The sequence below is a fragment of the Onychomys torridus genome, chromosome 4 (assembly GCF_903995425.1).
Source record: "Onychomys torridus chromosome 4, mOncTor1.1, whole genome shotgun sequence".
In the NCBI taxonomy this organism is placed as follows: Eukaryota; Metazoa; Chordata; class Mammalia; order Rodentia; family Cricetidae; genus Onychomys; species Onychomys torridus.
In genome coordinates, this window is record NC_050446.1 from 10,095,500 (window position 1) to 10,110,360 (window position 14,861).

The 14,861-nt window shown below is 46.1% G+C and overlaps 1 protein-coding gene across 1 annotated transcript in view; it reads right to left on the minus strand.

Annotated features, from left to right (window-relative positions):
• Positions 1-14,861, minus strand: part of Ddx31 (DEAD-box helicase 31) — a 70,857-nt gene that overhangs the window by 10,725 nt on the left and 45,271 nt on the right. Inside the window, exons 17-19 of the mRNA XM_036186116.1 lie at positions 13,889-13,970; positions 7,979-8,090; positions 2,269-2,434 (exon numbers count right to left, since the gene is read on the minus strand). Of these exons, the coding sequence (XP_036042009.1) occupies positions 2,269-2,434; positions 7,979-8,090; positions 13,889-13,970 (360 nt within the window). The remainder of the gene's footprint in view (positions 1-2,268; positions 2,435-7,978; positions 8,091-13,888; positions 13,971-14,861) is intronic.

Below are 14,861 nucleotides of genomic sequence, written 5' to 3' on the forward strand. Positions count from 1 at the left end.
GATGTTTACTGTTCCCTTTCAGAACTAAGGGTGGGGAAGCTGACAGAGACCTGAATATTGAGATCTCATTGGAGATGTTACTTATTTTCTTGTTCTGAAAAGTGGCTGTGTAAAAGGAAAGAGGTTATGTACACGAAAGACAAAATCCCTTTGCCATTGCATAGGAGTGCCCAATAACTTAGTCCCTGGCCTGCCTTGCCCCCACGTTTCCTGTTTGAGGATGACAGGCTCACAGCCGCTGGACTTTGCTAGCAGACATCATGGGTTTGTTTATGCATAGCCTGTAATTATTCTTTCTGGCAGTGAAAAGCAGAAGCTGGGAAGCCAGCCCTTGAGGACTTGGTGACACTACTGCACTCATCTGCACGTGACAGAAGGAACCTGTTCTCTTTCTTGACAGGCAGATTTCGGAGAAGACGTTCGACTCAGAACAATAGTCATGGCCACAGCAGGCCCAATTCTTTGCACCTTACAGGGTTTAATGGACTTTTCTTTCCAGTCCTCAGAAAGCAGCAACTGGCATTTGCTTGAGTCCTGACAGAGAAGTACGGACAATCTGTCAGGTTCTCTCTGCCACTCACCCTGGCCACAATTAAACGGTTCCTGAGCAGATTAGCTGCAAAACCACTCCTCTTCCAGGAGTGCCAGCACGTTCCCAAATACAAAAAGGTACCTACTGTCTCCTCTCTGTGTTAGAAAGTCAGGGGCGGGGGCATGGTGAGAAGGGCCTTCAAAGGAAGGGCGCAACAGCAGAAAGGGCTGGCACAGAGTGGTGACATGGTAAGAACAGAGCGGCACAGCCACTCAGAGTAATCCTGGGACACACTGCTGTCACTCGCTGCCTGGCTCCCTGCTGTGCCAGCCAGACATCAAAGGCTGCCCCATACCATCTTACATGCTCTTTAGCAGCTAATCAGCCCATTCTTCCCTGAATAAAGCCCTGTCCAATCAGCAGCTCACAGGGGTATAGTGGTCTTGGTGCCCATCTGCTTGCTAGGGTCAGCTGAGACATGAGGTGGCAGTCACTCTCTCCCCAGTGGCTTCTCAAGGTAAGGTCAATGCTGCCACTAAGTCATTTGCTTCCCAGGACCCCATGAGATGGGAGCTGGAAGTGAAGTCTGGGTCCCCGACTCTGAGACCACTATCCTACACTGGGCAGCCTCTCATCCCGCTGAAGCCAGGCACTGACCAACCGAGCTAGTGAGGCAGTGCCTGCTTCCCGGGGGGAAAGAGCAGGACAGACTGCGTGGGAACAGCAGCAAAGCACAAGGCTGCCTAACCTCCATGTCAGGGCAGGAATATGGCAGCATCTGCAACTATTATTATGCTGTAAGTACCCAGAGCATTCAAGGAGTCTACACCAAAACCTGGGTAAGGGAAGAACAAAGAACAGTCTCTATATTCCAACACTTACTTATTCACTGTGTTTTCCCATACAGGTCACCCAACAAGGTGCCCCCTACCTCAAGACCCCTACAAAGCACTGTCAGGGTCTCCAGTGCTCTGGCTATGGTGTGAAGCTGGGCCTGCTGCTGAAAGAACAGCATTCCTTAAGGAGAGAAAGGAGACAACACAGATAGTTTGAGACCAATAATTAACAGCACTGTGGGGTCAGACTTAGGGACAAAATTAGTCCCTGACTCTAGGGACTCAGGACAACTGACCTCAAAGGACAGTCCTGGTCACCCTGGGATTCCTTTTACAAGAATCCTTTGGACAAAGCAATCTTGCACCCAGATGTGTGTTTTATGGAGAAGGGTAAGTGTCTGGCTCTTTTGCCTCTGTAAGACTCAGCACCTGAGGTATATCAGCACCACAGCTAGCTAGCTGCAGTTGGGTAGAGGCAGCTCCTCTAAATCTCCAGCCCCATCCCACTCCATGGCTCACAAGGACCACCACCAGAGCTAATGATATGGAACACAACAGAAGTCTCCCGAGTTACTCTACTGGGACAAGAAGACAACTCAACAGACCCGTCCTTCTGCTCAGTAATCCCCACTACATTTGCATCCAACTGAATTTTTTGCAGAATTAGGCATTTTCCCCCTTGTTCCAAGTAATTCTGTATTTTGAGACAAGCAGACACAAGTCTCTCTCTCTCTCTCTCTCTCTCTCTCTCTCTCTCTCTCTCTCTCTCTCTCTCACACACACACACACACACACACACACACACACACACACACACGACAGAAGAGCTGGCATCAGCCTTCCAGGTGACCTTGCCTGCTTATGTAAACAGAGCTCTGCACAGTCTAACTCCCATCTTACCTTTTCAAGCTTGCCTTCTTCTTCACAGCGGAGACACTGAGGTTTCTAGGAGCATCTCTTAGCCCAAAGCTCTTAGCCACATGCCCAAGGTGTAGGGACCTGACATGGAAGATGGGCTTCAGCTCCCTAGGGTATGTGGCATAGGCTCGGATGAAGGACTGCAGAGCTAGAAGAAAGTGGGAGGGGAAGTAAGGATAGGGTTCTCAAGTCTCAAAGCTACCCGCCCTATGCTACCCTCCTTTACCTTGCCAAGAAAGAGAATAGAACCAGGACAATTTACAACACAGGTAACCTGAAGCCACACTTGTGTAAGGTTCTTAAAATCTCTAAAGTGCTGGGGAGATGCTCACTGATTAAGGGGACGGACTGTTCCTGCAGAGGGCCTGAGTTTGGTTCCCAGCACCCACATTGGACAGCTTCTAACAGCCTTGTAACTCCAGCTCTAAAAGGATACCTCTCTAGGCAACTGCACTCACCTATGCATACCACATACAGATACACATGCATATACATAATTAAAACAACAAAAGTTTAAAAAAATCCATAAACAAAAAATTTCAGCCAAAATTATCACTCAAAAAAATCCTCTAAAATTTGTTTTTACTGAGGAGTTTGAAACAGTCCAACAGGGTAGGGCCTGTTTTCTCTTTTGTCACACACAGTCTCAAGGCCTACAACAGTGCCTGGCATGTAGCATGTTTGTTAAATACAGCAGACTGAATGAAGAAACTAAGTGATCAACATTTTCTTATGAAAATTCTTAGATATTTATATTAGGGGAAAAATCAGTTATTTTTTTAATAGTTAATGCACACAATCATGCCAAGGAGAAAGGATAACATAAAAACTAAAATAGTGTAGGTAACAGTTGGTACCCGCCACCAGTGTGGAGAGCCCAGTTACAAAGTTGCAGCCTCATTTTGAAGTTAGAAGGAATGGGTTCCTTGTTTTAGACCCCAGCTGCAGCTAGAGATGATCTGGGCTCCATTCCTAAGTGCTGGAGCTTTGGCCGGGCCCCTGTACGTTACCCAGACACCCGCCCTGGGGACAGACTCTCCTCTATCTGGCTCCTTGAATATCTCACAAGAGAAAGTGAATGCGTTGTCTCCCCTCTCCAGCAGAGGGACAATCTGCAATGTACTCTGCCCATCACTGCTCCTTGACTTTCACACCCAACTCCTCCAACAGGAGGGCTGGCACCAGCCCTGGACCGCTGAGAGCAAAGAGGCATCAAGCACCAGCCTCCCTCACCTGGGTGGTTGAGCCACTGGACTGGCAAGTTTGCCCACAGCTTAAGTGTAATATCCCAGCAGCACCTGGAGATTGCCGTTTATGAACAGTAATAAAAAGTGTCATTTTAGCAGATCAGCTCCTGGAAGGATCCTGGGAATCCATCAAAGCTCTATTTACTGAGCAAAGTGAACTCCTTTTCCCAATCGATGAGAAATAATAAGCACAGCAACTACTCTGCACCTCTCTCTTAAATCTGTGTTCACTCCCCTTCCAATAACCAGGGACCAGCTTTTTCAAAGAGCATCTTTAACACTTCAAATGGTCTGCGCTATCTGGAGGGTTCCGACACTGGCCCCACCCACAGTTACTCACATTCTCAGAGAGGAACTCACTGGCACTGCAGTGACCACCAAGACCTGACTCCTCTACTTCCCTTTCTTCCCCCAATCCCAACACTTACCTCTGGTCTAAAACATCCCACTGAGCCAAGCCAATCCAAGAGTCCGGGCCACCCCAAAGTTAGCCCATATCTCACTCACTTCCTGCCACTGTTCCACATAAGCAGCTAAGCCCTGGGTCTCTGCCTGGCTCACAACCCTCCTCCTCCTCCACAGCACACACTTCCATCCAGGAAGCAAGAAAGGAGATATATATCTGGTCCCAAGAGATGTAGGTGCCCAGCTAGAAGCTTTACGGGGATAACAAGCTGCTGAGCAATGGCAGGAAATGTTTACACCCAGACATAGGCCCAGGCAGCATTTCACACTGCATATTTAACTAAACCTCAGTGTCCTCCAGGTTTAGTGACACTGGGACAGAGACAGCTGGCTGTCCTTGCACATGTGCATAGACTTCCATGTTTGGCTAACTCTGAGATAGCAGGGACAGGAAGTGGTTCATGCTGGCAGTGTCTAGAATGTACAGAAGGAATAGGGCTGTGGGACCAGCACAGCAGAAAGTGGAGAACTAAAAGGAGACGTTTATATGGGGTGACGGATGGAGCTACAGGCAATGAAAGTTGAGCATTTTAGTTGCCGGCTCCTATTTCCAGGGAGCTATTTAAGGTGTATGAATTAGAGGGAATCTGTCTAAAATAATCCACTTGGACACCTTGTCCTTTTTTATTCATGGGCATCTGGATCAGGAATGGGAATGTCATACAGATCACTCCTAGGATAAGGTGGCAAAAGAACAATACTGCAGGCTGGAAACACTCCTACTGCCCCACATCACAAGCCCTATCTGGTCTACCACAAAGGTATACATACCTATACCAATTATCCAAAGGATGTGAGAAAAAAAATGCCTTGTTATGGTTCTCTTAAAAGACAAAGCACTTGGCAACGTGCCCAGCCAATGCCTTTCCACTGAGGTGAGGAGGAAAACATATTATTACGACCAAGAAGTGTCCCTTCCAAACTCAAGTGTAAGAGCCACACATGATTCCTACTCTGCAGGGAGGCCAGAAGATGGAGATGACAGACCATGGGAACAGGGGCATGTGTAGGCAGAGGACTCTGCTGTCCAAAACTTTTCCTTCAGAGTCTAGACTGAGAACACATTACAACTACTACTGCAGCCTAAGTCCCTAGTTAACACACAAAGCAGGAGAAGTAATGAGTGTTCTGGAGACCAGCAACAATTAAACTATTAATAACGATAGGGTCAAAACATGCAAAATGCATACCTGGCCCAGTTTCTACCTAGTTTTCTGCCATAAAGGCAAGGCCAGCTGAATTGTTAATTATTCACGAGACAGGTTCTGCAACATCACAAAAGGGAAGCAAACTGGTTGAGGAATCTGTATACGTAAACTGAAATGCAAAAGGTAGTATCAACATACAGGGTGCAATGGCTTTTCATATGTCATGGGTTAAGTTCCTTTAGAGCGACAGATGCAGACACATTCCTCCAAACCTCCCAGTCACAATCCTAACAGGAGAAATTCATGAAGGTCTTTGTGTCCCAAGATAGGTGACTAAGGTCTAAGGTGAGGGCAGCTGGTTCCAGCCCTTACAAACCTGGAGTGAAAAAATCAGTTGGCAAACAAGAGAAGTGATCCATGTACTTTTTTCTTGTGTGTATACACCACAAACATGGGAAACAAGAGAAGTGATCCATGTAATTTCTTCTTGTGTGCATACACCACAAACATGGGAAACTGCTCTGCTCCTACAGCTTCAACAGACTGCTGATGGCAGCACTACCCCATCACAACCTCTGACAACCGCTTGCTGCTAACTTTCAAGCGACTATCCAGACACCTACGTAGGGCAATCTTGCCAAGGTACAGGAATACCATGGACACAGCCAAAGGGGAAGGTGTGGCAGGCATCTTTCCATTGCGACGTCACTAACGATCCGAATTCAGCAGTCACCTTCCTCCAAAGGTCAAAACCACAGTGATTTTGGCTCCTCTACAGGGAGGTTCTCGGGAACTATGGGGAATTGCTGAAGACAAGGTATTATTTGAGAAGTGACTAGAAGGACAGACACCAGTTATATGTGGCTGGCAAGGATAGACTTCCATTACACGCAGTTCTGTTTGGAGTGTTTTGACAACCAAGCCCTGTGCTGAGGGTTAATGATGGCTATCTGAAAACAACTGTTTATCTTTTTGTTGCTGCTGAGGCCAGCCTGTTCTACAGTGTGAGTTCTAGGATAGCCAGGGCTACAAGGAGAAACCCTGTCTCAAAAAAACCCACAAAAACCAAAAACCAGAAAACAACAACAACAAACAAACAAACAAAACTCCAAACCAACCAACTAAATCCCTTTGGCCCCCTGAGCCTACTTAGGGTAACCCTACAGACTTCAGAGCAACCTCCAAGCCCTACAGGATTCTGCCCTAGCTAACTCACCCTTGCCTACATCTCCCTCCTTCCTTTAGAACATAAACACTTGTCCCATTTTGCCTTGTTGAACTATCACATTCTCAGCAGGGCTTACTCCGACCTCTTTACCAATCACATCCCAGTCATCACACCAGCCTCCCTCTTACCTGCTGTCCCTTTCTGTAGACTGTACCACACTATCTAAAGTACTTGTTCACTATCTTACACCTACTCCTGTACCTTCAACAGAGGTATGCTTTCCACCCACTTCCTCATGCACTGAAGCATCTGGGACAGCACCAAACTCTAGTAACACTGCCAAATAAATTACTTTTTTTTTTCCCTTTTAGATTTATTTATTATACATACAGTGTTCTGTCTGCATGTGTCCTTGCAGGCCAGAAGAGGGCACCAGATCTCATTACAGATGGTTGTGAGCCACCATGTGGTTGCTGGGATTTGAACTCAGGACCTCTGGAAGAACAGTCTGTGCTCTTAACCACTGAGCCATCTCTCCAGCACCATAAAAAGATACTTCTAGCTGGGAGTGGTGGTACATGCTTATAGTCCCAGCACTTTGCAGGAGGATCTCAATTTTAAGACCTGCTTGAGCTACATAGCAGGTCTTAGCACAACCCTGTCTCAAAACTAAATGAAAACTATTTTTAAAAGAATGATAGCCAGGCTTGGTAACACCTTCAACCCAAGCATTCAGCAGGCAGATAGATTGCTTGTATGTTTGAGGCCAGCCTGCTCTACAGAATGACTTCCTATTTTTTAAAAAAAAAAAAAAAAAAAGCTTCATTATTCTCAAAAATCTCAAGGAACTCCCAGAAAGAACTGTGTACCCCTCCAACTTGGGTCTTTTTGTTCATTTGGTTTTTGAGAAAGGGTTTCTCTGTGTAGCCCTAGCTGTCCTGGAACTTGCTCTGTAGATCAGGCTGCCCTTGAACTCAAGAGATCTGCCTGTCTCTGCTTCCTGGTGCTGGGATTAAAGGTGTGCACCACCATTGTCTGGCTCCAACTTGGATCTTAGCACAAATTTGTCAGCAGCAGGAACATTCCACTAGGAAAAAGTGTTGGCGATTATAACCACACTCACTGCTCAAGATGAGCTGTTAATTCTACCCTAACACCAGGATCCCAGGGGCCACTTTATTCTACAAAGGGTCCGAGAATTACATCAATGTCACTTTTATGTGACATTTAGGTTCGTGGTCTATGGCCTGTCCTCACAAGCATTCTCATCCGTAGGTCTAATGCTTCCAGTCCTTACCTTCATCTCCAATTTCTTTCCCTACAACCATTTCTGCCAACATGTCATCTCTGCTGTCTGGTGTTCAAAGACAGAGAAAAACAGATACCCAAGATCCAAGCTGTTGGGTCAGAGCTCTAGTCCTGATATAAGCCAAGATAAAGCCTCATTTGTGCGAAAAATGGAGATGTATGAAATTAGCATTTAATATCACTTTAAAGCCTTCCGAGCCCGATTCCAAACCCTGCAGAATTACTGCAGAATGAAGGCTTTGATTGGTACACAGAAGTCCCTGGATGTCCTCTCAACCATGGAAGTGTGTGGTGAGGGGTAAAGCCAACACCTTGAGGGGCTACCCTACCCCCAATCTCCTGAGAATTCCACTGACCTTTCTTTGCCCAGGAGACCATCCTCTCACTGGAGTGCACATAATCTTCAAATACTGTCTGCAATACTGTGGCTCGTTCTTGGACTTCCTGGGGGCCACTGGCATGGGATTTCTGGGAGGGTGGTGGAAGGATTAAAGGAGAGGCAGAGTTGAAGTCAGGAATAATGAAGCAGTTTATAATAGATTTAATAACAGTAAAATCACACGGTAACCACCCAGGGGCCAACGAGGGTAATCCTTTCAATATTACTAGGGAAAGAAGGGAGCTATAAAGATGTTAAAAGTCAAGCAAAGATGAGGACGGCATTAAGGGGGAGCAGACCAGGTCTATTTATTTGTTTGCCTACTTTCCTTCATGACCTCTTATCACTCATGTTCAAAGAGAAAGACCTTTGGAGGCAGGAGTTTTCCGAGCCTAATTCTGGCATTTTAAACAGTGAACACATGCTGTTTTTAAATAACTCCTTTCCCCTTAGACTTTCTCCCTTATCTCCACCCCTACCCCTCCCACTAGTGGAAAAAAAGCATTTTTTCCCCTTAAGACCATTCCAGTGATCTGCCTAAAATTCAGCCTTACAAGGCTTTATATCCCTGAGTCTTGAGCTTGCTCCCCCTTCCTAGAGGTTGGTTACCAGTGTTTTAGGTTTGCTCCAGAAGCCTGTGACCACCACGCTAAGTATTGAGGATTGATTAAGGTGGCTTTTCAGTAAGCCACATTCAAAGGCTGCCTTAGTCCCTGCAGCCAGGAATACCACTGTAGCCACTGAAAACTATTATTAATATATATGACCATTTTCATCTTTAAAAAGTCCCAGAAAAAAGATGTCTTTTAAAAATTCCTTCTAGAAAGTAGTGATTTTTATTTCCTTTATCTCACAACAATCAACAGCACTCGGAGACTCTAGCCTAGGGAGGCAGGTCATCCAAGTCAGCCCCTCATGTAAAATGGTTACTGAGCCCCAGACTCCATCCTTCTTTGTAGGTCCCAGGCTTCCTCTCTGCCCTCAGAGGACAAGTGTGAGCACCCAAGTGCCCCTGTGTCTTTTAAGGCTGGAGAAGAAGAACAGAAGGGAGAGAAGAGAAAGCCTCTTTTTGGGCCGACACTATTCTCTGTGTGAATAGAGACTTAATACGAAGATGTTGTTGGTGTAGTCACATCATCCTGCTACCTGTTTGGCTGATGACAGTCTAGCTGACTTCATGGTACACGGTCCCCCTAAGGGTTTTATCCACGACAACGTCAGGAGAAGCGCCACTGAGGAACCATGGTACCAAAGTGGACATTTGCTATTGTCATTAGCAGGGCCTTTTCACCTCTTCACTGATGTGGGGCGCAAACTTTTCTGCTGTCCTCCTTTCATTAAGCCACCTCAGCAGCACTACTGTCACCTTGCCTGCATTTTTTTAATATGAATGTGAAATTAGTGAAGATGCCCTTTCCCCTGGCGGACAGAATCCTCTGTTATTAAAAAGTAAAGCACTTTAATAATGAAAACTTTTTCCTCTTTTTCCTGTGTTTTAACTGTTTAAAATTAATGAGAAGGGCAGAATGGTTGTCAAAGCGATATTGAAAGCCGGGCAGCCAGGACCGAATAAGCACAAAAATCCCTCTAGAGTGTTAAATAAACAGAGCTGCAGCCCTCTCTGAATCCCTCTGTTGGTTATTGTATACATTCTGTAACAGCTCTCAGAATAGATCTGAGAGCCAGGGAGGCAGAGAGGTTTCAGAATTCCAATAAAGGCCTCAAATTAAAGACAGCCTGGTGCGAATTCCAGGAGAAAATTAAAGAGACCTCAAGCTTAAGTGACAGGTGACTTGCTTCTGTGTCACAACTGTCAGGGGATTTAGTGATAATATGGCAATATATTACAAAGGGCTTTTCTTATTCCCCCCTTTAGGTTTCAAAATGAGGCATCTTTTCTTCCCAACCAAAAAAAAAAAATTACATATATATAATGTGAGTGTATATACAAGTGAAATGTGTAGAAAAATGATAAAATCAGGCTTACACAGTTAAAATGATGAGGTCAGTTTTAGTGAAACGTATGAAAAGTTAATGACAGAAAACAATGCATTTAGGAAAAAGCATGTCTTACCCCCAATTCCAGAAATACTTTCCGACTGCCCCTCCTGAGAATGAATGAGGTGATTTTTGGTTGTGGGGAGGACAGTCTAAATTTAAACTGAAGACGGAATGGGGCAGAGTTCGCGGTGCCACCACAGCCCTAGACAGGTAAATGCTCCTGTAATGAGAGTGGGTCAGGGCCCCGAGGCTTGTGAGCAGGCGGCACTGCCTCTCCCACCCTCACAGACACAAGCTGGCGACTGTTAATGAAGTCAACCTGCAGCTAGCGGACCACGGGCAGTGGAGAAAAACATGCTCCCAGCCCTCTACTGGCTCTCGGTGTGCCTCTGTCTGCAACACCCCACTGATCCTGGAGACAAAAGACCATGAGAAAAAGATGAGCTAGGGGCTCTGATCTGATTTTAACACTTCCCAATGCCAGCGACAGTTTGGGGAATTTTACAAGCAGAGCTCACAGAAAAAAAAAAAAAAAAAAAAAAAAAAAAACTTGGAGGAAAAACATGCTGGGAGGGTGCACACGCTACATAAAAACTTCACAACGCCCAGCAGCCAAGAGACAGACACCTCAGAGAAAACTAGCCTGGACCGTTCTGTCTGTGAAAAGTTTTAGGTGATGGCAGTGCTGGGCAGGAGTGTGTGTACAGTGGAGGCACTGTGCTGAAGAGCCAACTTCCAAGATATATTTAACTAAATGGAAGAATTTTGTTTTAATCACTTTCCTGCCAAGTAAGCTTCACCTCGTGGTCCCCAGAACCTTCTGAGTTCCTTCCAGTCAAGCTGAAAGATCAAATTTATTCTCTTTGTAGGAAGGTGAACACTCACACCCAGACGCAGCTGTATATATATTTCATACACCTAAATATGAAATATACATTTTACAGATGCTTCACTCGCTTTTTTTCTGTTCACAGAAGTCCAAAACTGTGTGTGCCAAAGGGACATTTACCATGGGCTCGAGTGGAGCTGGGAAGAAGAGGGGCATGGGAACGAGGTGCAGCATCTGTATGCGGGCCACTTGTGCAGCTGCAGCACAGCTGTCTGCATCTCAAGGAGATGGTAGCCAGGGCAGGTACACTTTTCATGGGAAACACAACAGAAGCTGGACCAGCACCCACTGCACCTTCCAGGCCAGAGCTATGCGATTAACAACATTGCAACTTAGATCAGGCAGGCTTTCCTTTGAGTTAAAAGGAAACTTGGTCCTATAAGCTAGGTCTCAATCAACAGGAAATCTAGTGTGATGAATTTAGTTTTCCAAGTTAATCATACCTGGCAATGTCAGTGAAAACCCAATCTTGCTTAGCATTCCCTCTCAAACAAACAGCAGTAAATCATAAAACTAGAAAAGCATCCAACTCATTCCTACTAAAAGGTGGCAGCCAGGTGCGCTGGGGAGATGGTCTTTGCTCTAGAGAACTCACATGTTGGAAGGAGCTCTTTCTGCTCGTTTATTAAACTCTCGGGTAACCTCAAATATGGGCTCTCTCATTCTCCTTCTACAGACAGGAAGACTGAGCTCTGGAGGAAGGAAATCTGCCCAAGGCCACAGAGGTAGCAGCTGCGAGGCAAGGACTCGAGGCCAGGCCTTTACATGGCTCCTAGGGCCCAGGACGTCTTTGAGGCTGGCCCCCAGCCAGGAAAGGCTTAAGGAGAACTGATGCTACAAGACCACAGAAGGTCACATGTTAAAAATAACATGGCCAGTTGCTGAAAGGATAGAGGGAAAGGGGAAGGGGGCACTGTTCAGACAGACACAAGGATCACCTCCCTGGAGAGAAAAGTCCGTATTTAGGGACAAGACTCAAACCAAAGCTGGTCCCAGAAACAGTCTACAGAAGGCTGTCTGATCCTCCCTTTCGGATCTCACTTTGTCACTCCGCAGCCAGTTCTCATTTCTGGAGGGCAGGCAGATGCTTACACTCCATTTATAGAGCACTGGCAGGAAAGTGTGGCAGCTACACTGTACAGCCCTCCCTACTTCATGGGATACTTAATGCTTTAAGACCTTTTCACACTGTCTGTGCTCTCCTTAGAAGAGCACATATACCTCAATTTTACACACCAAGAAGCTGAGGTGTGCAAAGGCTTAGGACTCCTAGAGGCGCCGGCTGAGAAGCTGACCAAGGATCTGCTCTTCACCCACTCTCAACACCGCATCCCCCATAACTCCCAAGCTCACTGCTAACACTGCAGAGCTGGACTGGAACCACAAGAAGCAGCTTGAAGTAGTTACAGGAACATTAAAACATAAAAACCCTAAGCACAATAGTTACACAATAACAGAGGTGTGCAAAGACCACAGTACATCTGTGTAACAGATGCTCAATCCCTTAAAAATAGACTAAGCTCACTCTAGTATGGCTGTGATGTTTCTTTCACATGGAAAGTCACTTATAACAACCTGTTGACCAACTGCATCTTTAACAGCCTTTTCTAGTCATAAGGGTCTATGGTGTGTTATCATTTACTGACCAAACTTTATCTCTGTGGAAACATCAAAGATCTACTTAAAAAACAAACAAACAAACAAAACAAACAAACAAAAAAACAACACAAAAAACAAAAAAACAATTCAGTGTGGAGTTTGGAGTGCGGTTCTGTTGTAAAATGAAGTATGCACCAAGGCCTTGGGTACATCATCAGTGCCACTGGAAAGAGCATTCCCAGCTGGTCATGTGGGCATACCTGGACACTCAACTCAGCACTGGTGAGGCTGAGCCAGCAGTACCCTGAGTTCAAAGCCAGTCTGGGTTACACAGTGAGACCCTGTCTCACCAACAAAACAAAACAAAGAAACAAAGCAGCAGCATTTAGATTCTCCTTCTGTGCTGTGGCTAGGCAGCACGAGTGGGGCCACAGGGTGAAGCGGATACGAGCGCTCTGAAGATAGGCTGCTGGCTCCATGGTCCGTGCAGCTCCCTCACTCTGAGCATCACTCTCCCGGCCTACCAACCAGGTCCGAGCTACCTCCCGGGGTTACTACCAAGATTTAGTGGGGCCCCACTCAAAACTACTTGCTGACATAAACTCCCTTAGGTGTGCTCTGGAAAAAGAGAGCTTAAGCCAGGGCGCGGCAAATCTAGCCCTACCTACCTCAAAGGCAGTATTGGTCCAAATACAGGCACCTGATGCGTGAGAGGAATATCTCAGCCTGATCCAAGTGACTCTGATTTTCCCACTGCATCATTGGGCCTCAGAAAATAAATGTAAACTATTCAAGTAATTAGCCAAGTCACATAGAGCAATACACATGTGCACACGCTACACTGAGCAATGGACTGGAGGGCGGCCCCGAGAGGCAGTAGGTGGGGGATGCTCAGGTCTGCAGGCACAGCTCGCTAGCTCCATATGGAGCTGCATGAATAGTAAACAATTTTTCTTCTTAATGATCTCAACTTTACCCTTCCTCTATGGACAGTGCACTCACATTAAAAAATGGACAACCTAAGTGTATCTGAAAGAGAGACAGATATTTATTTCTCCCATTCTGCTATGGATGGACAGGTCTAGTCAGTAGTCCTTGCTGATGATCTGGAGAGGGGCCACCACCTGGGTGAACCTACAATGCTGGCTCCAAACACAATGCCCTAGACCTCCTTTCTGCGGAGACGGCTGCTGCTTGGCAGTTCTCCAGAATGGACTGGCGCCCATTAACTGGATGAGACTAGCAAACACAACCAGAGGGAAGAGAAGGGAAAAAACTACAATCAAAATCTGACTTCATCTAATACTCATAGTCCTTAAAATGTACATTCTGTTTGGCAGAAGAAACAGTCCACACATGAAGTCCCCATCACCCCAGATCAAGATATAAGCTACTCACCTGGGCTCCCCTCTGTCTCCTTTTAAAACAAGCATCCTTTGTCAGGACAGCCAAAATATCTTCCATCTTAATCTCAGAAACACTGTAAGAAGATCACATGGAAGTCAGCTTTTTACTTTCCTGGAGATAGCACAAATTCTGATGTATAAAACTGGCCTGTTTTGAAACTAGACCTGAAGTCTAAGCAACACACAAGAAGAGACACCGGCCAGTGAGTACCTCAGTTGGTCCAAGACTTGCTACCACGCCCACAACCTGACTTTAGCCACCAAGACCTACACAGTAGGAGAGAACTGAATCCCAGAGTTGTCCTCTGACCTTCATACTTGTTTACCCGCCCCCCCCAGCATAAATACATGTTAATAAGAATTGTTATGAAGAAGAGGATAATTTTCTTTCTCTTTCTTCCTTCCTTTCTTTTTTCCCAGACAGGGTTTCTCTGTGTAGCCCTGGCTGCCCTGGAAATCACTCTGTAGACCAGGCTGGCCTCAAACTCACAGAGATCCATCTGCCTCTGCCTCCCGAGTGCTGGGACTAAAGGCGTGCACCACCTCCACCCAGCAAGGATGACTTTCTTAGGCCTTTAGACGTCTGATAAAGGGAAAGTAGCAAAAGGGCCGAGTCAGCCAGTGTCCCACACTCCCTTCCTCTGATGGTTCAAAGCATGCTACCTTACACAGGAGTTCTTCCTTCTTTCTGCCCACCCATCTTGCTCCCTTTCCTTTTCTTCATCTACTTTTTTGGGGCAGGGTTTCATGTACCCTATGCTACTGGTCTTGACTCACCATGGAACCTAGGTTGGCCTCGATCTTCCTGCCTCTACTCAGCGCAGGGATTACAAGCAAATATCACCATATTGGCCTCTGCCATTTTTATGCACTTGTATGTGTTTGTGTATGTACATGGACGCATACATATAATATGGCTTGTGTAGGGGTCAGAGAACAACTGCAGGAGTCAGTTCTACCATGTG